Source organism: Durotheca rogersii (assembly GCF_024521655.1).
Source record: "Durotheca rogersii strain YMJ 92031201 chromosome Unknown GGS23scaffold_48, whole genome shotgun sequence".
NCBI lineage: Eukaryota > Fungi > Ascomycota > Sordariomycetes > Xylariales > Xylariaceae > Durotheca > Durotheca rogersii.
In genome coordinates this window covers 7089-32332 of record NW_026251279.1, presented here as the reverse complement: position 1 = coordinate 32332, position 25244 = coordinate 7089, and the positions used below count along the sequence as shown (strand labels likewise).

Sequence of the window (25244 nt, the reverse complement as noted above, 5' to 3'; positions counted from 1 at the left end):
ACTAGCGCCGCTAACGCCTTTATCGAAGTACTATTATCCTAACTTAACCTATCGTTTCGTCGTTATTTTAACGCCGTTTCTTCCTTATGTTACGCCTCGGGCGTTTTTAACTCGTCGATAAGCGCTATGCCCTAGCGCTCTACTATCTTTCTCCGGAAAAAAATTTTCCGCCGTTTTTAGCCGTAAATTTCGTCGTTTCTTATCTCGAAATTACCGTCTAAATCTGCGTTTTCTCGGGGCTATCGGTCGTTTTCTTTTCGGGTTATTTTATGTCGGTCCTCGTTCGTAGGTACTGCTACCGGCGCGTATATCTAAAAGCTAATACCGCCTTTCCGACTACTAACTTAGCCGGCGTAAACGCTAGCATCGCCTTTCCTACTACTAATCCCGCGTATAAGATACTATTTCGTCGGTCTTCTTCGTAGGAGCTACCGGCGCGTATATCTAAAAGCTAATACCGCCTTTCCGACTACTAGCTTAGTACCGCTTTTCTAAGGGCTATATCGCCGTTCCTACTACTAATTCCGCTCGTTAAGATGCTACTACTTCCGTAAAACGATAAAAGAAGGTTGGTCTAGCTTTTTATTACGGTTTTAAGAGCTATTCGCTAGGTAAAAGCCGTATATTGATAAACTAAAGCTAAACGAGGAGAAAAAGGAAAAAAAGGTACGCCGTATAGCCCGTACCTACGACAGTTAGCCTTATCCTCCGTAGGTACTAAGGGCCTAATTACGTACTATGCCCTGGCACTAGCCAGGGCCCTATTATGAGCATAGCCCATTATACCGTATAATATTATCCCTTTTCTTCGGAGAAGCTCGTTTTTAAGCGTAGGTTAAGTACTTAAACTCGATGGTTAATAGGTTTATTAGGATTTTATTAATAAAATAACTTAATAGCTTCCTTTATTCCGTCGGTAGTAAAGTACTTCTACGGTTCCTAAGTTTAGTAACGCTTAACCGGCTAGCCTTCCTACTTTATTAAGTACTTAATAACCTTTCCGGTTCTAGCGGAATTTAATACCTTATTTATCTCGTAATTTTCTACCTTAATCGGGGCTATCTTTCGTAAGACTTAGTTAGGGTTAGGTAATTCCTAATTACTAGCGCGGTAAGGTTCGATAAGGAATACGTAGAAGGTATTATAAATACGCTAGCCTTTCGGGAGCGTTAAGATTACGATAATAAGCGAAACGACCTTCTGGATCTTAAAGGGGCCGAGTATTTTCTTATTTATCTTTTTCGCGGGACGTTTAGTTTTAATGTTACGGGCATTTAATATAATAAGCTATCTTACTTTTAAGGGAGGTTTCTCTTTTCTATATTTATTTACCTATCCTTTTATCCGCTACCGTACTTTCTTTAAATGTTATTTAGCTTCGTTATATATCTTAGTTATTTAGTAAGTATAGAGGTTATTTCCTAGATTCTTAGGAGTACTTAGTAGGGGATTATATATTGTAGTGGTGCGGTAAGACATGCCCTCTTGATGCATTACGTAATACGCTACGATAGGCCTTATGCCTATATAGAGTAACCATAGCTCCCGTAAGTACGGGATATGCCATGCCTATTATCTAATTCATTACCTAACTAGATTACTATCTTTATTATTTTTACCTTAATTAAAGATTCGTTTTTGCCATTAGATTCGTCGTTCTCTGATTAATACATCTATCTTAGTTATAGGCGCTTAAGTTACTTCGTCGTACCGCTATAGCCGAATAAGTAACTTTTGCGTTTTACTCCTTTTCTCCCCTTACCTCTTATACCTTCGGGCTAGCGACTATTATATCTCTACGACTAAGGGGCATAGCTAAGATATAATAACTACATTAGATTCCTTATCTCTCGATTAATATAGCGACACTAGTTTCATCTATCTTAGGCTATCGTACGTACTATAGTCTTCGATAGAGTATACTTTCGAGTAAACATATCCGGGTCTCTAGCATCGCGTACGCTCTGCTCCTCCTTAATATTACTAAATATTACTTATAATTAGCGTAAAAAAATAATATACCGGTAGCTATCAAAGCAATATTATTATAAGTAAATTCGGTAGTAAGGAGTAAGCTTTCCTAGTCGCTTATCTCGTAATTTACGAAGGCGCGTAGGTATGCTTTTAGGATTTGGTTAAGTTTTTCTATTTATTTATCCGTTTAAGGGTAGAAGGTAGTACTTATTCTAAGCTTAACTTCTAGGAGCTTTAAAATACCCTTCTAGATATAGGAGGTAAACCGTAAGTCCCGGTCGAAGATAATATCTAAAGGGATCCCATATAACCGCTAGTAATTACGGATAAAGATAGGTATTAAGTCTTCGGCTTTTTTATTATCTTTTTTTAGCGGGATAAAGTACGTTATTTTAATAAAGAGGTTTACGATAACCTATATAGAGTTATAGCCGTTAAATATCGGTAAGTCCGTAATAAAGTTTATCGCGATTATCTACTACGGTCGGTAATATAATTCTATAGGCTATAATAATCCGAACGAGGTATATCGTAATACATTATTTTATTAATACTCGCGATATCCCCTTATAAACTCCCTAACGATTACCTCTAGGTTAAGCTACTAAAAGTTACGCGTAATAAGCTTTATAGTTTTATTTATACCTATATATCCCGTTACTTTAGTATCGTACTTAGATTTAATTACTTCTTATTATAAATCCTTTAATACCTATAGACGATTTCGTCGGTAAAGGAGGCCCTCCTAAAGCTTTATCTCTTTACCGGGTTATCTAATTAATTAAGCCTAGTATTCCGAGTCCTATATAACCGCCTTCCTAACTTATTTAACGAACTTTAGGGTCTAAGCGGGTATTAAGATATTACTTAATCGCGCGCTAAAGAGTATTACCGTTAATAAGCCTAAATCTTTTAAAAAATGCCTTTCTTATAGAACCGTTACTATCGGCTAGTCCTTAGCTCCTCCTTTTTTAAGGCGATATTATAGTAATTTAAATAAAATATCGGCCTTCTTATTTTACTTCCCGGGGCGGTAGTATATTATAAAATAATATAAGGAGAGCTATTAAGCTTAGCGGGCTTATCGTCGGTTTAATACTTTTACTATAGTAAAGTACGTTAGATTCTAATGGTTTAAGTATACTTTTATTTAATGCTAAGCGCCTTCGAAATAATACCGCTACTTTTCGAATACGTCGACGATTACTAGTAGTTCCTTATTATATATTTTATAATTCATTTCCGCTAGGGTAAGTCGTTTCGAGAAAAAAGCTACTGGTTTTAATCTTCTTTTATCGTTTTTTTACGAAAGGATAACCGAGATAATAAAGTCCGAGGCGTCGGCTTTAACGATCGGGACTCGATTAGGATCGAAATATATAAGTACCGGGGCCTTTATAAAGGTTTCTTTTAATTCCTAAAAGGCCCTTTTTATTTCGATCTCTTATTTCCATAGTTTACGGTTCCTTTTATTAGCGCTAGTAATTAGTCTAGCTATACCCGAGAAGTTACGTATAAATGTACGGTAGAAGTTAGTAAACCCGATAAAGCTTTACGAGTCTTTAAGTATGGTTAGGATACGCTAGTTAAGGATAGCTTTTATTTTATCTTTGGATATAGTAATACCCTTAGGGCTTATGTTATACCCTAAGAACTTAACTTCTTATATTCGCTAGGTATATTTTTTTAGGGCTATTATTAGATAGCTTTCGGTAAGTCGTTTTAGGACTTCCTTAATTAATTTATTATATTTTTTTAGCGTATCGGCGTAAACGAAGACGTCGTTTAAGTAAGCGATAATTCCTACGTTTAAGAGGTCGCGGAAGATATGGTTTATTATAGCTTAGAAGGTAGCGGGAGCGTTAATTAATCCTATAGGTATAACGGTATATTTATATAACTTATAGCGCGTACGGAAGGCGGTTTTTTATTCGTCGCCTTCCTTAATTCGTACTATATGAAAGCCCGACTTTAGATTAATTTTAATAAACCATTACGCTATTTAGAATAAGTTTTATAGCTCGTTAATTAATAGGATAAGGTATCGGACGGATATGGTAATTTTATTTAATTCCCGATAATCGGCTACCGGTCTTAGCGCGCCGGGGTCCTTTTTATCTACGAATATTATAAAGGCTCCGTATAATACCTTCGATTTCCGGATTCTTTCTATAGCTATTATTTCGTTTAGCTAGGGTTTTAATGCTTCTAGCTATCGTCCGCTTATAGCGTATAAGGGTCCCTAGGGGGGGGTAGTTCCTAGCCGGAGTTTAATCGCGTAGTCCTATGATTACCGGTCGGGGAACCGTTACCTTATTTCTTTAGTTATAATAGGAGCGAAGTCGCGAAATTATTCGGGTACCTATAACAGGGCCTTACTTTCTCGCGTAGTTCCTATACGGGCTAGCCGTTAGCGATAGTTCCGGTACTAAGGTAAGTTAAAGTATAGTCGTTCTTTCGTAAATAACCCTTAGGGAAGGTATTTCTTTATTTATTATTACGGTAGGATAGTATTAACCTCTTTATTTAATTTACTAACTTCCCAAGCGACGTAGTAGATATATTCGTAATTACGGAGCTTTATTTCGTTCGTATATTAAAGTCCTCCTAACGAAATCTTAAAGCCGTCGAATCTTACTAGGGTTCTTAGCTATAAGCGTTAATTAATAAAAAGGCGTAGTTATTCGACTTTAGCGGCGTTAATTAGGGGTACCTTACTATCGGTATTTAGAAGGACTCGTAAGGGATATTCCTTCCCTTAATGTTTTATTTATATTATATGAATAAGTCGTTTACCCGATTTCGGTTCGCTTAAGTTACGCTAGGGGACTCGTAGTTTTTTCGCCGTTAGTATTACTTCCGTTATTTCCGGCGTTCTAAGCCGCTTCGTAGCTATAATCTTTACGTTATTTTTACCGCTCCTTTCTTCCGTTAACGCTTACGGGGGAATATTTAAAAATCCCGTTCCTCGACGGAGTCGGATAGTTCTATAATACGAGGGAAGGTTTCCTTCTATCGTATGGTAGTATCGATTCTAGCTCTTTTATTAAGTAGCGGTTCGGGTTCTTCTTTTTTTCTTTTCCTTAATAAGACCTTCTTAAGTAACGCGGGTAAGTCCCGACCTTTTAAGTCCTTTTTAGCGAAATAAGCTAAGGTTTAGTAATTATTCCTTTTATACCGCTAGTAGGCTTTCTTATCTTTCTTTCGCTAGTCGATTACGGCTTAGTTAATTCCGGTTAAAGCCTTCTTATTACCTATCTATCGTAAGTCTTTAGCCGGTACGGGTTTTTTATTATCCTTACTTTTACGTTCGTTTACCGGTTAGCCTAAGCGGGAGCGAGTCTCTTTTACGGATTACTTTTAATGTTAATCCGCCTTCGTATACTTCTTTTACGAAGCGGATCCTCCTTTTCCTGAAATCCCTAGGTTAATTATTATATTTTTATAGATTTAGCCGGCTTCCTTAATTACTTTAAAAAAGGCTTCATTACTTTCGGGGATACTACTTAATCGTAAGTAAACTAGCTTGGTTATTCTATCGGGTAAGGTACGGATAATATAGTTTTAAAAGGTAGTTTCCGATTATTAAACGACGTCGTTAAGATTTATAAGCTCGGTAAGGTACTAGGAGATATCTCCTTAGTACTTAAGTTCTTATATTTTTTTAGAATTACGATACCGTTTAACGGGATCCTTAAATCGTTTCTAAAGGGCTTAGGAATATCCCGCTTAAGTATCGACGATTATTAACCTTTCTACTTAGGTTAGCCTTTATTAATACTAAAGCTAGGCCTTTTCGATAAATATCGATCTTATTTAATTAATTTTTTAAACGTCCCGAGTAAAGCTTTTTTCGTAGGTTTTAAGGTAGGATTTAATTTTAATTTACTAAAGGCGGAACTTAGTTAGGTCCTTCCTATTATAAGTCGTAGGCTTAATAAGATATACCGGATTAATCGTTACCGTAGTACTTCGTCGGCTATTCATAGCCTTAGTTTAGGCCCGAATTATACGTTCTTCGGCTAGGTCGAGGGGCTCTTAAGGTTTTTTAGGAATACCTAAAGAACGCCGAGGCCTTTACGGATTCCCGTACTCCGAATCGTCCGAGTCGTCTAAGTCCCCTAGGTTCCCTAAAGTATTTCGCGGAGCCTTAGGTAAGGGCGGTAGTCCTAATCCGGCTCCTCTTAATATAAAGGTATCCGTAGTAACGTCTTAGAAACGGGTTCGTACGCGTACGGCGGTACGTTTAACCGCGGTATCCTAAAGTACGCCGTTAGAAATAATCTCCTTTATTTTTACCTCGTTACTAGTATATCTTTTTATAAACGCGGTTATAAGGCGAGTAGTTAATACGGGAGTAGGTATCCGAGCCCTTTAGTTAGCTTTAGTTATAATAGATTCGATATCCGTTAGCTTATTACTTAATCGTCGTTATTAATATTTCTTAATTAGATTAACGGCGTAAGCCTTAAGGTTATCCTTAATTAGCTAAGTCTTTTCTTCTATAGCCCCGGGAGTAAGGTATTCCTTACTAAGGATCTCGTTAATTTATTTATCCTTTTATATGGCTTATAAGTTAACGTCCGTTATTAATTTATTATATTCTTTACGTAATTAAACTAAGGCTCGTTAATTTTAAAGGGCGGCGTTTCGGAGCTAGTTTACGGTAGCGGTTCTCGCTTCGTTTTACTAGGCGAACTTAGCTATTATTTCCCATACGTTTTAAGCGAAGTAGGTGTTTTATTCTATAACCTACTTCTAGAACTCCTGGATCTATATCTTCGTAGTTCTTATGCCGGTAGCCTATATAGCCGTAGCGGTTTAATAGAGCTACCGTAATTATTCGTATTATTTCTTTAGGATCGTATTTTATCGATATCCTATATCGACTTAATTAGCTAGTATCGCTAGGCTTTAATATACTTGTTTCATTTATTTATATAAATCTACGATCTACTACGGAAAATCGCGTAGGATTACCCCCGAGTTCGCGATCTCCGGAGTATTAGTTATAATTACTTCGTATTCTTAGGGTTAATATATTACGAGGGATTTATCGGTCGGTTCGGGGGTTACTTTTAGCTAGGGCGTTAGAAAGACTCGTTATCGTTCGGCGTCTTTTACCTTTAACTTGGTTATTACGGCCTTTAATTTATTAATCGTAGTTATTATCTAGGCCGCCTCCGCTATAGAGATCGACGCTAGCCTAAAGGTAGCTAGCCGCGGAAATAGGAACGCCTATAGCTCCGGACCTTTAATAAAGGGTCGGGATTAATCTAATAATAATAATACCGAGGCGGCGGCTACTACGTACGACGTAGGCTTAAGCGTAGGCTTTTCTTATTACTAGCTTATAGTAAAGTTATAAGGTTAAGAGTAGTATAAAATTATTTATAATAAGAAGATATACTTAAAATAGGTTTAATTTAACTAATAATTCTATAGGGGATCTCTTAGGTCCTTATTCCTTCTTAGGTTTCCTAGTCCCTATCTCGTCTTAATATATCCCAGAGGTACCTCCGTACTTTAGTACCTAGGTATCCTAATACCGAAGCTATCCGTAGCTTATTTAGGACTTTCCTTAGTAGGTCGCCGAGGTAACGGCCTTACTACCCGATATTATCCTCCTAACCTTTATGACCTGATTTGTTGGTATAGGGTTCCATCCCCGTGTGACACGGATTGTTATAAATACGGTGTAATCCAGCATCCATTCGATCGAAATAAGCAGCATGAATCTAAGCCGGACATGGATGATTAGATAGTAAAGTAAAGTAAGGTTAGTTTTGTCGGTTTCATATCCTGGTATTGTCTTGTCACCCGCTCATTTGGGTCTAATATTTCTCATGGGATAAAGAGTTAACTCTTTCCGAATATCACCTGTTTCACTACGGCGCCGATCGCTGACAGGCAGAAAAAAAAAAGCAAGCGATGGCTTCTGAAATGGCCGGTCCTGACAGAGGGGATAACTGCAAATAACATTATACACTTGGCGCAGACACATTAACTTTTACACAAAGATAATTCGATTCGTTGATTTCGTAACTTAATTTGGACATGTCTCATACGTTGACAGCTTCGGGTGGCCGGGACTTGTCATAAGGAAATATTGCACAGGATTGGCTACATTATATATATAGACATAGGAGAGCCTGATCTCATGCTCCCTACTATTTACTTGGCTGTCCTGAAACGTCTTTCCGGTGTAAGAGGGCTTCGGAATTCACGAGTCCATGTCGCGATTTGTGCTACAATATCGTCCTGAGCCTTCTGGATGGCTGGGTTTACCGTATTACTCACTCGGAGGTCATTGCAATGCCGCGAGCCGGCGATCAGGATACTGGGGGCTCCTGGGTTTTCCGAAGTCAGGGGGCCGCCCGGCCTGAAATCGCTCTCTACCGAGGCCGACCGCCAAGGGTCGAACTCTCCGTTAACCCACAGTAGTCGGGAGTTGGCATGTAGTGATTCGGGCAACCGCCAACCCTTTGTATGAGCATTGAGGTCGGCAGCAGTTTTCCCTAGAGCGCTGGCGTAAGTGTATTCGCCCTCGCGGGGGAAGAACAACTCGCATTGGCGCTGGTAATAGTTGGCGTCTACCAGGCGCGAGAATACCGTCGGTCGGTTGAAGGGCGCCCCGCTGAACTATACTGTTAGGACACGAGCAAGTACCCTAGGGGGTTCCAAGGAGTAGATGGGTTTCTCACGTCTGGTAATAGAAAAACGGGTCGTTACACGTCATCCACACCCAAGTGCGCCAGAATGGATTTGCTTCAGATTGATCTGTGAACATTGGGCTGGTAGCGTTGTAGGTGTCGAAGCAGGCAACGCTATTCTCGTCTTTCCACTCGTCATACCCATAAGCAGCGCAATCTAACCCTTTAGTTAGACTCCAGCGGAGAGCGACGGGGTGTATATACACTCACATCCGGGAAGGTAGTTGGCTCGGAACCATTTGGCAAAGTTGGGGAGAGCCTGTTTCAGGCCAACCCCGTCAGGGCTGAAGGCCGATGGGACAGTCGAATTGGGGATAACACCCTCGATGGCATCGCACCTGCGCGACGACTTGCGTAAGTCTTGTCGCCGATATTAATGTCGTGAAACCCCTGCTTACATTTGGTAGAATGCGGAGTACCCTGAGTAGAACTGGATACTCTGCCATGCCCAGATTGGGGACGATATCGCGCTGAAGGAGTGTTCGGTTAGCACAATGGGATTAAATGCTAACCGTGCCCTAGAAATACATACGTAGCCGCGTCGTCTAAGTGCAGGAGATCCTGGACCCCAAACAGCTGTTTCAGGGCTGTCTTCTCTTCGCGAGACCCGTGGGTGAATACTTTGTCGACGTGCTCGACGATGGCGCTGTAGTCACTGGAGCAGTTCTTGGGCATCCCTTGCTGGATGGGGTAGAAATACTGCCAGTAATCGAAGATAGCCTCGACGGGGCCGCTGCTGGAATGGGTCGCCCAGAAGGTCCCGGGCGAAAGACTCTCGATCCAGGCACCGAGCGCACCCGAATAGGAGCCTCCGCTCCAAATCCAAGGCGCTGAAGGAGCGTTTGACGTCCCGTCCTCGTCGAAGGGAAGTTTAACAGTTCGGGCGAAGTGAACAAAGTCGGCAACCGATTGGTCCAGATTCAGGAACTGGAGGTTCTTGGTCGTTTGGACCTCGAAAGGGGTGCTATTTCCCCAGTACCGATGCTCAACCATAACTACGGCGGCGCCGACCTTTCTCGCGATCAAGCCGGTAATAGCCTGGTCGCTGAGATACGACAGGTAGCCCGTGGCTGCGACCTCGCCGGGGGTAAATAACACGACGGGGGATCCCGGCCCTTTCCAGAAAGTGGCATTGTACCAGTACGTCTGGCTGAACGTGCCCGATTCTGGATGATCGTGGTCGATGTACTGCTCGAAATAGGCAATGCCGGTAACGGGGTCGGTGGGATCGGCGAGTGCAGCGAGAACAACCTGGTTTACCTCGTCGGGCGGTGGCAGAGGCACGGGAGGCGTTAAGCCGAGGGCTGCCCGTAGGCAGATGGCGAAAGATAACACACGCTGGACCACGGAACTCCCCATTGCGACTTGGGCGTAAGAGGCAGGGAGCGACGCGACAGCAGATCCCTATCCAACAGACGGGACGGATAGGTTGCGCCTGGGCGGGACTACCATGTTGGGGCGTGGGAAGGGGGACGGGAGATATTTATTTCTTTGCCCGTGCCGTACGGATACGGAAGAGATGGGTGAAGGCAAACATGGGTAGCTTCTGCAGGACCCAGGCCTACAGGGGTGGCATGCGATGTGATAACAGCTGAAAGACATGTTTAAGACAGTGTGGACTGGAGACTTGCCAGCGCCGCAGTTTGGCACCGCCTTATGATAAACCCTACCGACTAGGAAGGACGAAGATACGGATATGCGTTCCGATCCCCACGGGAATAGAAAATAGGGACAGAAGGGCAATGTGAGGACGAGTCGGGGGAGTGGGGGTATGGGGAGGTATTGATCGATAGGGGGAGAAGAGGCGGCGTGAGCTGGAGGAAGCGGGACTTGCCTCTGTCGTGCGGCCTCTGGCGGCGGTTCGACAGACGACGAAACAAGCTTGAACAAGCTTGCCCAGCCCCTCCCGATCTGGAGTGTGCCGACGCGGGGTTAGACCGAATTTAGCAGGTGAAGGGAAGTCGAGAGGTCTGCCTATCGGCGGTATCGAGGGTAGCGATCCTGGCTTCGGATATACAAAACCGGAAGGTCGGTCTAGGCAAGAGAGGGGGTGAATGCCGTGGGTATGTAGGTATGTGCGTAGGTATGTATTCGACGGGCTGGATGGTGTAGAATGCAGGGGTTGAATATGACAAGGGCCATAAGCCAGAAGTGACAAGTTGTTGTTGTTGTTGTTGTTGTTGTTGCTGCTGCTGCTGCTGCTCCTAGTGTTATTCTTGCTTACGTCTTCGTCATAGAGAGACAGACACACATAGAGAGAGAATATCAACATCAATTCCCATAAGGACGATCTTGGTTTATTTTTCCAGAAATCTTTTCCAACTTGGAACCAGAGAAATGATTCTCGCAAAGCTACCTCTGCTCTGGGTATAAGGCTGCTATCAAGGAGGATTGCATACAATTACGTGTACAATTATATTGGATGAATGCCAGGAGGTAAGGTGCGTACCTTGCATCTGCATGTGAGGTACATTCAGGGAGATACCTTAATAGGAGGTACCCTGGCCCTGGCGTCGGCGATGGGTTTTAGGATAGGTACCAAACCTCGGAGGCATCGCGTTTTTTTTTTTCCCGAGACAGATACCTTAGGTAATCAGCGAGAACGGCCCCCCGGTTGTGTGGCTGTGTGGCTGTGCTTCTGGCAAGCCCCGGTATGAGGTTTGGCAATTGCCCAACAACATGCCTAGCTAGCTCTTCGTCTGCTCGTCCACCCACCTCTCACATTCCCTCCACCGACGCGGAGCTATCGACTTCGCCAACTCCAATTACTCTCTCCTGCCGTCCACCAGCAACCTATATGCCAAGATGGGCTCGTCAGAGGCCCTTCCGAGTATGTAACACCCCCGCCCGTCGATTAACCCCCCGACGTCGCTTTTCTTGGCTGTCCTGGTAGCTGCTGACCTGGCGCGACAATCGTCTTCCCCCTCCCCCCTGAGTAGAAGCCACCCGTGAGGAGATGCGGGATGCCAGACTCCCTCTAGCCTACCGGGACAGCTGCGCAAACCTCCTCATCCCCCTCAACAGGTGCCGCGTCGATACGTACTACCTGCCATGGAAGTGCAACGTGCGTCGGGACTCAGTCCTCCCTCTCCGACCCTTCGGCCTCCCACCGACACCCACGCACTCCCCCTGTCGCGCCGGCAAGCTAACCGTCCCTCACCCACCCTTCATAGGATGAACGCCATAGCTACGAGAAGTGCCAGTACGAAGAATTTAAGAAGCGCGTCGCCAGGATGGATGAATTGCGGGAGGCGAAAGGCGGCGCACGAAGCAATTGAGCCACGACATAGGCCTCGACTGCATTTTCGACGGGGAAAAGAAGTTTCCGTTGTACATAGGCCGTATTCGTCGCCTGCGAAGAACTGCGGCGTTGAGCCACGAAATACCGTCTCAAACCTTAATCTGCCTGGGGCCCTAATGCTGACCGTTGCCTAGCTGTGACCTGTGATATCGTCCTTCGTCTGCGAGTGTTGGTCAAATACGCCTCTACTTAGCCCTAAGCTGCTTGTCGCCTCGGTCGTACAGTCATAAGAGTATTGGTTATTGGCACTTGGAATCGTGATAGCATCATACTCATGGGTCTCTACATGAGGTTCCGCACATACCTGTTCTAGTCAACGATGGCATTATCTGGCCAAGTTACTATGTATGGCCTAGTGTGATAGATTAGCGTTATGGGCCCTGCTTTGCTCATGCCGGAGACAACACACTGCATCTTGCTCATGAAACGTACCATGTATGCCAGCACCGGAAATCTTGTCTAGAAACTTCAATTCACACTACCGCTAACAAAGCCGACACCTCGGCATGTTAGTTGTTTATTAAGATATATGCTGAAAAAAGTGGAATCTCCCTGCCCATTGCCCCTTGTCCCAATGCTATATTGGCCATACCTCGCCCCCTGTTAGACATGCAGTTCCTCTGCAAGGGCTGGGCTAGAACCGCGAGGTGGACTTCTTCCGAGGCTTGACCTGCCTGAGATTCGACGTCGGGATGGGTTGGGACGAAGACAAGTATCGCTCCTTTTTCGTCTCAGATCTTATAGGTGCTGTCGAACTCAGCCGGTTGCTAGGGTCGTCGCCCATATTCTTCTTAGGAACCCATCCGCCATCTCTGGATGGGGTACCTGGCCGAGGTGAGTATGTCTGGTCTACCTCATCGTCCGCATAATCCTCGGCGTAAACTGATTCTACATCCGAAGATAGTTCTATCACTTGGGTTCCGGGGGGGAGTGTGAATTGAGATGACCGTCTGGGTGATTTCCGTTTTCCAGTCCGGTCGATGCCCAAGGTTTGAATCGGCTGTGAGGAAGGCGGGGACGTTTTGATGATGATGTTAAGAGGATCCTCTTGGGTTGTCGGCTCAACGCTATTAGAAATTCTCAATGAGCTTTCTCGATTTTTCGGCAACTCGTCCAGCTCCCGCACCGATCTGCTGTACTCCAAGTCTCCTTGGGCCTCGGAGTTTTGCGTTATCCGCAAGGACGGGGAGAGGGGTCCGGATTGGCTCTGCGCGCTATGAGAAGTAGGCTCCGTGCACCATGCGACATCGAGCGATGAAAGGGCGCCAGAAACTGAAGGATTTCCCTTCAAAGTGCTCCCAATATCTGCCTCCACTTCCTCGTGATCAATGCTTGGATACACTTGAAATTTGGACTTGGGCGTTGGGGTTGACATAGCGTCTTCGTACTCCCCATTGTACGGCTCATCGTGGCCAGCACATGCGCCGTCGTCAGTGGTTTTGTACGAGTCCGGCTCTACCGAGCCGTCGTCAAGCGCGTAGTCTGGCTGCCTCCCACTACGGGGGCTGCTAACAGACGAAGCAGCGGTAAATTTGGGTTTGACGACCTGTGGTGTGCCAGCGACGACATCATCTTCGTTACTCCCGAACAGGGGGCCTGATGACTGACCGGCACTAGGGTAGCCTGAGTTAGCGGGGTCAGGGTCAAGATCGTTGTAGTCGGGGACTCCTCGGACAGATACACCGATAGCTTGGCTTGTGCTCTCGTGGAGCTGCCGGGAGGGGCTGCTGATCCGTGATAAATCGGATATCATTATGTCATGAGCTTGCCCGCCCTGTCCGGATTGATACGCGCCGAACCCGGTTGATGAGTGGCTGGTCGCCGTATCCTGGCCAAACTCCTTCGTTGGCTCGCCGACTAGCCTAGCAGGTGCTGAGTCGGCGTGTGTATGTGAATCTACTCCGGCAGCTGTGTGCCGCTCGTCCTCAGCCGGCACAAGCTGCTGCCCGCCCTTCCGAGCTTTCCCGTCCCGGCTGACATCGTCCTTGAGCTCTTCACCACGTAGAGTGGATAATGGTTGTTGTAGAATTCTGGGTTGTTGTATCTCGGCAAAGCTGATAGTCCGGTATCCTTCGTCTTCGCCATCGTCATCGTCATCATCAAGGTCCGGTCCTTCGAATCTGTCATAGATTCTTTGACCTGTATTCTGGTCGTACCGCTTCTCGTTTCGATCGAGACGGCGATCCCTTTTGGCAATGCAGACTTCCAAGCTGGTAGCGTCATCGTCAATTCTAACTATGACGCCGGTAACATCAGATAGTTGTGGTTGCCAATTCGTGGCCGAAGAACATGACCACTGCTGCCATGTGATGACCATTCCTACTTGAGCTTTTCCTGGGCGGAGAATGGGGAGAGACGATAAGTTGGAAGGCAAGGACGGGAGATCATCCATGTCTGTATCCTGGCTTGCGTTATTGGTCTGCTCCTCTATCCCCTCCTGCTGACTGTCCTGGTGCTCATCGTCGTAATTAAGTTCAACATCGGCGTCACGAACAGTATCATCGAAACCATTGAACGTAGCATCGTAGCCTTGCTCGTCCCGCGACACGAATTCTTCATATTTGCGTTTTTGGCCAGAATTGGTTCCATGGTAGAAATGAGCCTGATTGCGTTGCGCTCGCTTGCCTTGACCACCGCGTTTGTTCTTCTGAAACCAGGAACCTTGTTGCTGGGGATCCCAACGCTGGACAAAGGGAAAGGGCGGTTCGCCGAGCTCGATCCCTTCATGACAGCATTCAACCGCTCGGTAGATGATCCTTTCTTTCCAAATATAATCCAGGCTGTCGTCTGCAGGTCCACGATTCCTTTGATCTCCTCGGACCGTATTATTCTCTTCTTCAGATCTTTGATTCTGTAGCGGTCGAATACCGGCCGTCAGCTTCGCCCGCAACTCTATTTCATCGTCATGCGTTTTCGGATTGCGGAGACCGAGTGCACCGAAAAGCAGTCTCCGGCCGGTACTTACATCCAAGCAAGGTCGCTTAGAGGAGGGACCTGCGGACTGAACGTCGTCCTTAATGTGCGTTTCGTGGGGTGGAGAACACGCTTGTCTGGTGAGCTGATCGGAGGCATTAGGTCTGGCGCGTTTTCGTTTTCCGGATGTGGACGCCCCCGAAAAATCATTACATTGTGTAGGTTGGCTCGGCGAGTCAACCTCAATCCCGCCGTTAGAAATTGCCGCCAGTAGCTCCCTTCGCTTGGCTTCGAAAAGAGCCTTCACGCCCGAGGCGGGGGTCAGGGACTGGGAATCTGGGCCGGCAGGCGAGGCGTCGAGAGCATTATTTTGCTGCGCCAGCTTCTTGGCTGCCTTTGCAGCCTTGCGCCGGGCGTTCCGCTTCTTTGTACTCTCCTTACCTGCCCCAGGTGGTGCTGGCCCCATCGGCAGGGGCCCAACTGGTGAATTTCGAAGGGGCTGCGTCTGTGTTGTGCACTTGGCTGATGACTCTGGAACAACGTACGGCTTCGTCGGCACCGCGCAGGCGCTAGTATGTTCTGTATTGGACTGACTTTCGAGTGTTAATCGTGTGTCGACTGAGGTGTGTTTCTTATTTTCAGAGTCGTCCTTAGAAGTTGGCATTCCCCTACCAATGGGGTTTTCGTCGTGGTTGATGGTACTCTGCTTACCAACTTTCGCAGCACTCTTAGGCTTAGGCTGCGTGGTCATTTCCTCAGGGACATCTTTGCTATTGTCGCTGCTATCGTCATCGGTTTGGCTTTCCGAACTGCTTGAGGGAGAACTGGTCAATCCTTGCGGAAGATCGCCTTCAACGCCACCACTACTGTCGCTATCACTATCAATGTTGTCGTTGTTATCGTCGCCGCTGTCATCACTGCTATGTGAAGATGCTTCCTCGTTAGGTTCACCCTCGCTCTCCGCCTCGGAACTCTCATCGGAGCTCTCGTCCTCCAATGTAGAACCGACAGCACTACTTGAAGTGTCGTCATCGTCACCGACAGTGATCCCAAGGTTGGTCTTGTCGCCATCCACTGTGTTAGACGTACCCTTACTCTCACCAGTCTTCTTACTAGTGAAAGCACCAGAGATAGCAGCCATCTGAGCGAGCCCTTCACCTGATGTAATGGAGCCGGGAGGAAGTCCGCGATAGTCGTATTGTTGCACTAGGGCCGATACAGGTTCTTCACTATCCTCGCCAGATCGGCTTTCATGTGTCTGTTCGTCACGGTTAATTTGACCTACGAGCGCCAGGGACGGAGTTTTGGCTGAGGGACTTTTCGCATCTGGAGCGTCGTTCCTAGATGACTGCCATATTGACAATGCGGATTGTGGCAGCTTTGGCGGGAATGCATCGATTAGGGAGCCGTAGGCCTCTCTAAGGTCATTCCCAGATCGGGCTAACACTTTCTGGCAGATGCCTATCGGTGCTGACGGGAATGCAGCCTGCAGTGCTGATATTTTGTTGCTTGGGGCGTCGACACGAGAAGATGTTATTTGCGATGTCCCCTCCTGTTCTTCCGATACCGTATTATCTGTTGCTAGCTGCCGGAGCTCGGCCGCAAGATCCTCTTCCTCGTCGTTTGATGAGGTCGAATTCCGTCGATCGTAGCTATCAGATTCGTAATGCTCGTCGGAGTCGTCATCCTCTTCTTCGGCCTCGAAGTCACTATCTTCCAGATTACCACCACCAGCATCCGAAGCGGCTGATAGATCTGCAGGCAGGTCGCCGTTTGTAAGGAAAAGCGTGGTGGGATCGTTGTCGTCGTCATCGCAACCGTCATTAGTATATCCTTGAGCATACGCGAGCCTGGGGCGTTTAACGGTAGGAACGTCAAGGGGCGGTCGGCCGGCGGGTGGCCTGAGGAGGCGGCGGCCGAAAGGAATACCGTCGATGAGCCTTCTGCCGTCGGTGGAGATCTGATGCCGACCACTCAGTCGTCTTTGCCTGTTGTCGTCTTTTTCGAGGGCTCGAATGCTACCAAATGTTAGCCACTAGTTGACTCAAAAGGTCGGAATCTTCAGGAAAGACATACAAGACTCGATCATCAGGTCTGAGGATGGTCCGCACCGACTGAAAGTGCAGACACTCAAAACTAGTACCATCATTATCCCGTAGCTCAACCGCGTAATCTTCTAACCCCCTCTGGCCGATTTCTAAGGGTATGGTTTCGTTCACTTTCTCGAGCAGCTTTGAGATGGTCGGGTCATTCTCGAGTGGCACATGCCACAAGAACCGATTCTCTGGCAGGCCATCTCTACGCACCACGAGACGCAACCGCATGTCCGTCTCCGACATGTTCGTATATGTGTTATGGAAATCCAGAGCAGAAACTAGGGCAATGGTAGAACCCAAATAGAGGGTAAAAACCCAAACCTCTGATAAAAAGGGTCAAACTGCAATTGCAGTTTGACCTGGTATGGAATCAGTGAGGTATCATTCCAGGGCGGACATGAGGCTGTGAGATGATGCCCTCAGGAAACGCGCCTCGAGAGTTTGCACGAGACAGCGCGGCACAGTCATGGAGCCTTCCTATCTTCCACATATGCAATATGCCTGTAACGGTCATAGACGTAAAACCTACCTAGGTAAGTACCTATGTATTGTTCATGTCCCTGCACGGGCATTACGCCAACCTCCAGTGCTTAGCTTAGGTACTTACACATACCCGCCTATGTGTTGAGCCACGTACATGTACTTATACATACTATATTAGGTAGATCCGCCCGGTAACCCCGTGGTTAATTATTGATAGGTATCAAGTGGGAACTTTATGTACCTAGGGTATTTAGGTCGGTAATATTTTTTTTTTCAATCCCCGAAATTCAGTGAAACCCCCGGATCTCTTACTTGAGCGCCTTTATAACCTACCTACCTGCCTGCCTGCTTACCTACTTGCCCACCTACCGAACTAAGAGTATAGAAAGCAACCCCCCTTAAATTACTGTACATTACTTCGGTGACCACTGTCACTCCTTACCATATCAGTTCTGAAACCGAGCTTAGTATTTCATAAGTGCCCACTTTGAAAGTATTGTGGTACTTACCCTAACTCTACTCATACGGGTAAACCCCTCAGTCGCTAGAAATTAGGAAGTGATGACCATGTCGAACCCTCCCTGCTTAACGACGAAGACAAGTACCTTTTAAATGTGTGTATGAGGTCGATATCACTACCTCAGGCACGTATATTTGCCTCCATTGTAACATGTGGTGGATCAAGCGTCGAAGGGCATGATTTACGAGCTTCTAGGTGTTGGGGTGTCGCCAAACAGGACGCTGAAGAACAGCTTTCGTGCGCACTTATATATGTACTTCATTTGTCCCCTTTCGCTTCCTAGTGGTGATGAGGGCGGAGCGGAAGAGGGTGGCTTAAGTAGGAAAAGGTGTATACCATCGGGAGAGAATAGAGGAAGGCGACAATATGTGTGCTGCGCAGTACTACATTTTATTATACAACCATTCGCATACAATTGCGAAAGAATAGGAATCATGATCTATCTGTGTAGGTCTACTCTTGAACGTGTGGTAGTCGAAGGTGACCTCTCGTCTAATGACCAGTCTTTCTACACGTTAACATATTCTTAAATCAAGACGGGTTGTTGTCTATATGCCAGCTCTGCGCGGCCCCGTCTTTGGTATCTGACATTGACGACGTTGTTCTGCGATGATGGAGCACACATTCCACCAATTGTGTTCTACATGTACATGGGTCTCATGGTGGAAGAGTTCCAATGTCTAACAAGTGACCCATCTTCTCAATCTATAAGATATTAGCGATGTAGGGACGCTGTCTACGTTGTGGAGCGCATCGTAAGGCAAGGCATGGTTGGGTAGGACTAGACTCACCTTAGTCTTCAGGTATCCCTCCACTTCTCGACTCCGGAAACCTCCTTTGCCCTTCCAACTTAATGGTACCATTGCGACGCGTTCCGTAACTCTCACCTCTCTATTTGGCCCTTCCACAGCCCTTATCTTGTCCGGATTGTTTGTCAGCAAGCGAATTTCCTTGTGTCCCAAGTCAAGTAGCATGGCTGTCGCAAGCCCATAGCTTCGCGCGTCGGCGGGGTGTCGCAACAGTAAATTCGCTTCGACGGTGTCGGACCCTAGGTCTTGTAGATTGTATGCTTTCAGCTTTTCACCGAGACCGATGCCTCGCCCCTCTTGCCGGAGGTAGATGACAATGCCTCCATTCACGGCGCTGGGAAGCGACATCAGTCGAGCCGCCTCGTCGAGCTGTTCGCCGCAGTCGCACCGCGCGGACCATGCCGTCTCGCCCGTGTAGCACTCCGAATGTATGCGGACAAGGGGAGGGCCGCCGCCTTGAGAATTGACATTTTCGGACTCACCGGCCGACGGCGAGCCGCTATGCGCCATGCCACTCTTCGTCCGCCCGGGATATAAGCGGCCTGTATATGCCCCCCTGACCATTCGATCCATCTCTGTCTCGCCCTCCCTCGGCGCGTCGAGCGACTTACTCCGAATATGTGAGCCGAAAACGATGGCGAGATGTTCTTTGTTATCGACATTGTTCGTATATAGATGTAAGAACATCTCCGTCCCCGAGACCGTTGGAATACGAGCGCGAACAATGCATTGGACTTCCGGCAACGCTTGGAGTAGTTTCGGTCGTCTAGTTCCGCATCCCCCCGACGGAACAGAGGAATCGACGGGAACCCCACGAGCTTGCTCGGCTATAGGAGTCACTGTGCCGGGGGTGGCAGGAGGGGTGAAAGCAGGCGAGAGCAGCGACGGTGGCGGCGGCGCTGACGATTGGTCTGCATCGTCAACAGTGGTAGAAGCATGATTCCCTGGACGGGTGAGTGAGGAAAGAGCCAATTCGTCACGACTTAGCGCGGTGACGATGTTGTCCTCGTCATCTTCCTTGATGGGCCGGGACCGCGGGGAGTAGAAGGACGGAAGGTCTGTAGCTTCCGCGTGCTTCTGCCAATCTGAAGTCCTTCGAGACCTCCCTGGTGACGATGATTTGGCGTCTGGCATCCCTCAATATAGCAAGAGGAGACTGGAACTTATGACAATGTCTGTTATAATCAAGGCTAAGTAGGAGGAAGAGAAACCGGGAATCACTGACGTCGGATCGATTACGGTTGGTGGGGTGCCGTTTCAAGGAGACGGGGCATGCTCGGGTTTGGTGGAGGGAGGGAATGATCACTTAATAAATACGCATTGTAGGCATTGTTCCACTGGATAAGTCTCACGGCAGTGAGGCTCCACATTCGTAAGCCTGGTGAGAAAAAAGTACAGGTACCTACCTAGGTATGAGTAGAGGTTGCCTGTAGGTACCTTGGTAGGTCCGTTCTTTTTGCCTTGAGACCCCCTTCACTGCACTAGGTACCTGTATCCATTTAAAATTGCTGATATCAGATGTAGAGGTATGTTAGGTTAGGCACATGGGTGCGGTATCCTAGGTACCTCCTAGCTGCTAAGATAGCCCCTAAACGTTGTTGAATTTCTTCACCTATCTACCCCCTCTATAAGGATACATAACAATTCAGGCTCCATGCTAGCCATTGTACCGGGGCTTGCATAACAACAGTGTCTCCCTGTTCTGCTCTTGTCACTTCTAGTAAGTATCCAGGGACGTACCCAGGTACCTATAGCGGGTAACGGGTACCTGGTAACGGATCATCTCCTAGTGCTACCTAACTCCTACCTAGGTAGGTACCTGTGCATAGAGGTGGTGCTCCCTTATATAGGTACCTCCTAGGGAGTACCAAGCACTCCTAATAACAAGTAGGGAATTCAGGAGGGAAAAAGTAGGTTCCCTCCATCATTTCGAAGGATAACAGCGTCTTGCTGCCCGCCCGGCTCACATCCTTGGGGGTTTCGGCGATGTCACTTTAGTTTCATTACAAGGGTCTCGTGATGAGGGCTCTGTAATTTGTGTCGCTTCGTGCTTGCCCGAGGGTGCCGCAGCCTAAGGCGAGTGGAATCTTCTAGGCGTCCGTCGATATGATAATCGAAACCGTCTTCACCGCTCTCCGGGTGTCTTATGATTACTTACTATCCAGAGCCCAAGAGGTGAAGGAGAGGTGAAGGCGATCAATTTCCACTAGAAGAATAATAGGGGACAATGCACGTAGTATAGAGAACCGCATGCAATGGATGTAAACTCATGTAGGTACTCTACTTATACCCTGATATTTAAGCCATGTGACTCCATCTCTTACTGAACATATTTAGTGCTATCTAGCAGCTTACCCTACAGCTCCGTGTTTATTACATAACTTGAAAACTCGGTCTCCCCCCTTAAAGTCTTTTGGCAAGTATTATATTTCCTCTGCCTGCATTTTCCAAGGTCCTTCGTCGTCTGCCTATATTCAACGTTATTTAAGGCTTTGACTCCCCGGGTCGCCCCGTATAGTATGTCACATAACTGTTTGTGTGTGTGGCATTGACTGTTCCACCACTCTTATACGTGCGCGTCACATTCTCGCCTCCGTCCGATACTGCCAGACCAGCGAGAACGCGTCTAAAGAGCTCCAAGGCCGCCTTTGGTTGGTAGTAAGGTACCTCATGGCCAGCATCGTACACCCGTGTGAAGCTGAAGTTGCCATATTGCCGACTCTCACCATACTCAGTGCCGTCAACTATAAATGGTGCGTATCCTGCGCTAGCAAACTCCGCTTTACCAGTGTAATTCACTGCCAGAGACACTGCCTCACCGCCCATCCAGTTGCAGATATAATCCTGTTCCGTTACAATTAGCAACTCGCCCTTTTACGTTGTTATATAGTATGAGTTACGCGTGTAGCATTTGGGGATAGCAGGGCAGGGATGGAACGCGACTTACAGCATCTCCGTATATCATAGCAATACGAACTCCATAGTCGAGGATGGTTTCGAGGTCGTCTAGCAAGTTTGGGTAAACAAAATCGCCGGTATAGTCGAAGCCAATCCCGACCTGAGAGCTACTCGTAGAGGTGTAATTAATGTCAACCCCAATCGCATTCTGCACTCTCGCGGTATTTAGATACTCAACCCAGTAGCTCGGGGGGATACTGGCGTTGCTTTTGGCTCGGATATCATACGGATTCCGTCCGCTTACTACGCTGTGTAGAGTTAGTATTCCCAGAGAACAATCGTACGTCAAGCTGCTTGGAGTGCTGAGCATAGAAGCTATAAAGAGGCTGGCTCTAGATAACCATAGAGTGTAACGTGAAAGACATAAACAGTCGAGTATCTTATTTTAAACCACGGCAGACAAGAGGGGAATTAGGCCTGCAGAAACCCTTTAAACTTACTAGTAAGGCCCTTCGACTAGCGATCTACAGATGGCGGTGGCTTGAGAGCAGATGGCCTTTCCGTCTGGGGTCGAACGGTCTTGCTCGTAACAAAGGTCGATCGAGTCTCGGCAGCCGCCGGGAAAGTAGTAGTTTAGCTTCATATAGTTGTATATGGTCTCGTTAACTGCCTCGATACCATAAGTGTTGCGATACGCAAGCTCCGGATAATATGGAGCCTGGATGCGTTCTGATACTATACCATTTATTATGCCGAGAGAATGCATATTAAGCTCGATGCCAGCGATGCTACCATTACGGATGAGGGAATTCTGGTCATAGAAATATCGGAAGAAGGCAGGGCCGTAATGCCCTCCGTAGCTCTCCGTCCAGAGGTTGAAGCTGCGCGACTTGACAGTTGGATCGAGGCAAGGTAGATTCTCAATGAAGCCTTGTAGGATCTCCCAGGTTCCTACAGCGGCTAGGTTGGTAGTGTCAAACCGGTACGGGTCGACATCGCTGTATCGCCCATCAGGCTGAGGATCTGGGATGGGAAGCTGGGTAGTGTCATTGATAACACCAACCACGGATTCCGCATATGAAAAGCCGACGCCGATGGGTTGAGAGAGGAACAGAAGATTGCTGACTTCGTTCCACGCATAGGGATTCACCAAAGAAGTGCGGTTACGAGTAACATTGCAAGGGCCAAGTTCTAATTCTTTTAGCTTCTCGTCATATGAACCAAACGTTGTAACTTCCAACCTACCTTCGAATAGCCCAATTAGTGAATCTGAACCTGGGCCTCCATTAAGCCACAGGGTGAGGGGAGCCTCGTCGGGATTATGCCTCGCCTCGAAAAACCAGAAGAACATGTGTGTATTTTCGTCCAGATCCACATAACCTGAGTATGAATTGACACCCGGCGTCGTCTCACAAACTCCTTCGGTTTCGGGCTCCTTATACCGAATTGTAATGCCTCTTGGAGAATGAATGGTTCTTACTCCGGTTGGTTCAGCCGGGACCTGTTTCTTGAGTAGCTTGTCCGCTGGCCTCGGTGTCGAACCTGTGAAGCCACAAGAAGAATAAATAGAGAGTACGAGCATGGCTGCTACAAGAGTGCTCCGCACGAGGTTAGGCATGGTGGTGACTCTGAGAAAGGTCTAGGTTTCGTCGAATGTTTCTCAGGAGGAAGACAGCGAAGGTGGGATGTGCGAAACCAGGCGTTTCTTCGTTCTGTCTCGTTCTGTCTCGTTCTGTTGATGTTATAATATTCGCTCACCCTATTCCAACCCGTCACAGATCTGGATGGGTTGTAGAGGCTTCATGGAATGTGCTAATAGGAAAGAACCTTGGAAAATACAGCCGATTACGTTGTGGGCGCGCTTTATTTGCCCCTCACTACCCCCCTTCCTATGTGGCGTTGCAGTATGCTCCATGCCGTTTCTTACTGAAAGGGAGTTGGAGAACGATGATCTTATCTGACGACTGACGAGTGTCATGCTCGAGTGCCTTCTACTACCTCTTCCTTTGCCTTAAATCCGATGCAGGGATACTGCAGAGACAGACGAAGCGATTATGTCAACTTTGGCCGAAAATAATTACACCGCTTACCTTCCCGCTAATAAATCTACGATTTTACGTGTCAGCTGCGTCGTCAGTTTTCTTGACGGCGCGCGAGGGTCGCGAAGCTCATGGGTCGATTTCCTAGTTATCATTCTCAGCGTGTGCTGTCCTCTTTTCTCTAGCGCGGAGAGAGTCTCGCGAGAGACCTCTTGTAGTTTTGAAAATAGCCATCGGGGATGAACAGGTTGAGGAAATTGATACTTGGACGGAGGGGAAAACGGGTTCAGATGTATTCGACAAGTGGTAAGCTACCTATAAATAGGAGGCGCTTGAATAGAACTGATGTAGACCTTAAAACGGCAAATCGCTCCTGTGTGGGGCAATATTCTGATCGTGAGATACCGGCATCGAAGCAGGGATTCGCAATAACACCTCCATCCACCCGTTAGACGAATATTTCCATATAACATCTCCCTCCTCAAGGACGGCCATACCCAATTTTGATCTTTATCAATGGTCTATTCCCGGTTCCCTCCACCAGCGGAAATGATGGTACACCACGTGCGGTCCAACCTTCTCAAGCTGTTCCCTCCACCTAGGGGTGACATCGCCATGCACCTGGATAAGACGCAGCTGCTTCAGGGATGCCAATGCCTGGAAGAATTCGTCTTCCTTCTTCGTGTTTACCCGACCTGTCCAGCCTGCGGAGGTGACGGGCCTAGGTTCCCAGTCTATAACCAAGACTTCTAGCTTAGTAGCGATCAGGGTAAGCTTTCCGAAAAAGGGCAACCAGCGATTCCAATTGGGACGCTCCATGGCGACTAGGAACCAGAGCTTCTCTAGCCGGTCCAGGCGAAGGGTTCCGTGGACGGCGAATCCGATCCGTCTCTCATTCCACCCATGCATAATGACTCTGATAGCGGCCTGCCTGTGAACCATGGAGTGCAGTTCTCGGTACAAACGCTTACATGAGAGCATTAAAGTAGGTAGGGGGCGTTGGTAAGGGGGACCGTCTAGATAGATCAATTGCGGGCGTAACGTGTCCCCGAAATCGGTGTAATCAGGGGCGAGATAAAACTCATAGATGCGATCACGCACCTCGCGCGGAAGGGAGAAAAAAGAAGCTTCAGTCTGCATGTTGGCCAGTAAGGATGGCACTTATACTTTGGAGGTCAGCTGTATTGAATAATACGATGGCCATCTAAGGAAAGGGTGAACAGTTAATGGAATTCCAGCTATTTACGTAGCCTTTTGCAAGCCGTTTTTCGTGCCTTTTATCTCCCGATTAACTACTACTAAGGTAGGGCTTATTCTATAGCTATACGTAACCGATTACGTACTTACTGTAATGGGCTATGCCCATAGTAGGGCCCTGGCTAGTGCCAGGGCTTAGTACGTAACCAATACCCACGGAGGATAAGGCCAGCTATTATAGGTACGGCCCATACGGCGTACCTTTTCTTCCTTTTTTTCCTCGTCTAGCTTTAGTTTATTA

At 47.1% G+C, this 25244-nt stretch overlaps 6 protein-coding genes across 6 annotated transcripts; 1 reads left to right on the top strand and 5 right to left on the bottom strand.

The window, feature by feature from the left end:
• Positions 1-8063: 8063 nt before the first annotated feature.
• Positions 8064-10338, bottom strand: GGS23DRAFT_399301 (peptidase S28). Its single transcript, XM_051513567.1, has 5 exons — positions 9220-10338; positions 9086-9157; positions 8898-9025; positions 8679-8844; positions 8064-8611 (listed from the first exon to the last, which is right to left on the bottom strand). The coding sequence occupies exons 1-5, from the start codon at positions 10044-10046 to the stop codon at positions 8149-8151; spliced, it is 1656 nt and encodes a 551-aa protein (XP_051367380.1). The 5' UTR covers positions 10047-10338; the 3' UTR covers positions 8064-8148.
• Positions 10339-10891: 553 nt separating this feature from the next.
• On the top strand, positions 10892-12419 carry GGS23DRAFT_589107 (NADH-ubiquinone oxidoreductase B18 subunit-domain-containing protein). Its single transcript, XM_051517594.1, has 3 exons — positions 10892-11517; positions 11627-11751; positions 11861-12419. The coding sequence occupies exons 1-3, from the start codon at positions 11493-11495 to the stop codon at positions 11963-11965; spliced, it is 255 nt and encodes an 84-aa protein (XP_051367379.1). The 5' UTR covers positions 10892-11492; the 3' UTR covers positions 11966-12419.
• GGS23DRAFT_617835 (uncharacterized protein) lies at positions 12373-17240 on the bottom strand (the record flags this gene model as incomplete). The annotated part of the gene is made up of 2 exons (XM_051520901.1): positions 12373-16919; positions 16978-17240. 2 exons carry the CDS (start codon positions 17238-17240, stop codon positions 12623-12625), a joined length of 4560 nt encoding a protein of 1519 aa, XP_051367378.1. The 3' UTR covers positions 12373-12622.
• A 1077-nt stretch (positions 17241-18317) lies between these two features.
• On the bottom strand, positions 18318-20189 carry GGS23DRAFT_589100 (GTP cyclohydrolase II). Its single transcript, XM_051517593.1, has 2 exons — positions 18792-20189; positions 18318-18705 (listed from the first exon to the last, which is right to left on the bottom strand). Exons 1-2 carry the CDS (start codon positions 19941-19943, stop codon positions 18658-18660), a joined length of 1200 nt encoding a protein of 399 aa, XP_051367377.1. The 5' UTR covers positions 19944-20189; the 3' UTR covers positions 18318-18657.
• Positions 20190-21059: 870 nt separating this feature from the next.
• Positions 21060-23665, bottom strand: GGS23DRAFT_589098 (Alpha/Beta hydrolase protein). The gene is made up of 4 exons (XM_051517592.1): positions 22953-23665; positions 22208-22898; positions 21757-22015; positions 21060-21653 (listed from the first exon to the last, which is right to left on the bottom strand). The coding sequence occupies exons 1-4, from the start codon at positions 23323-23325 to the stop codon at positions 21294-21296; spliced, it is 1683 nt and encodes a 560-aa protein (XP_051367376.1). The 5' UTR covers positions 23326-23665; the 3' UTR covers positions 21060-21293.
• Positions 23666-23757: 92 nt separating this feature from the next.
• Positions 23758-24974, bottom strand: GGS23DRAFT_589097 (uncharacterized protein). Its single transcript, XM_051517591.1, has one exon. It carries the CDS (start codon positions 24884-24886, stop codon positions 24260-24262), a length of 627 nt encoding a protein of 208 aa, XP_051367375.1. The 5' UTR covers positions 24887-24974; the 3' UTR covers positions 23758-24259.
• Positions 24975-25244: the final 270 nt, after the last annotated feature.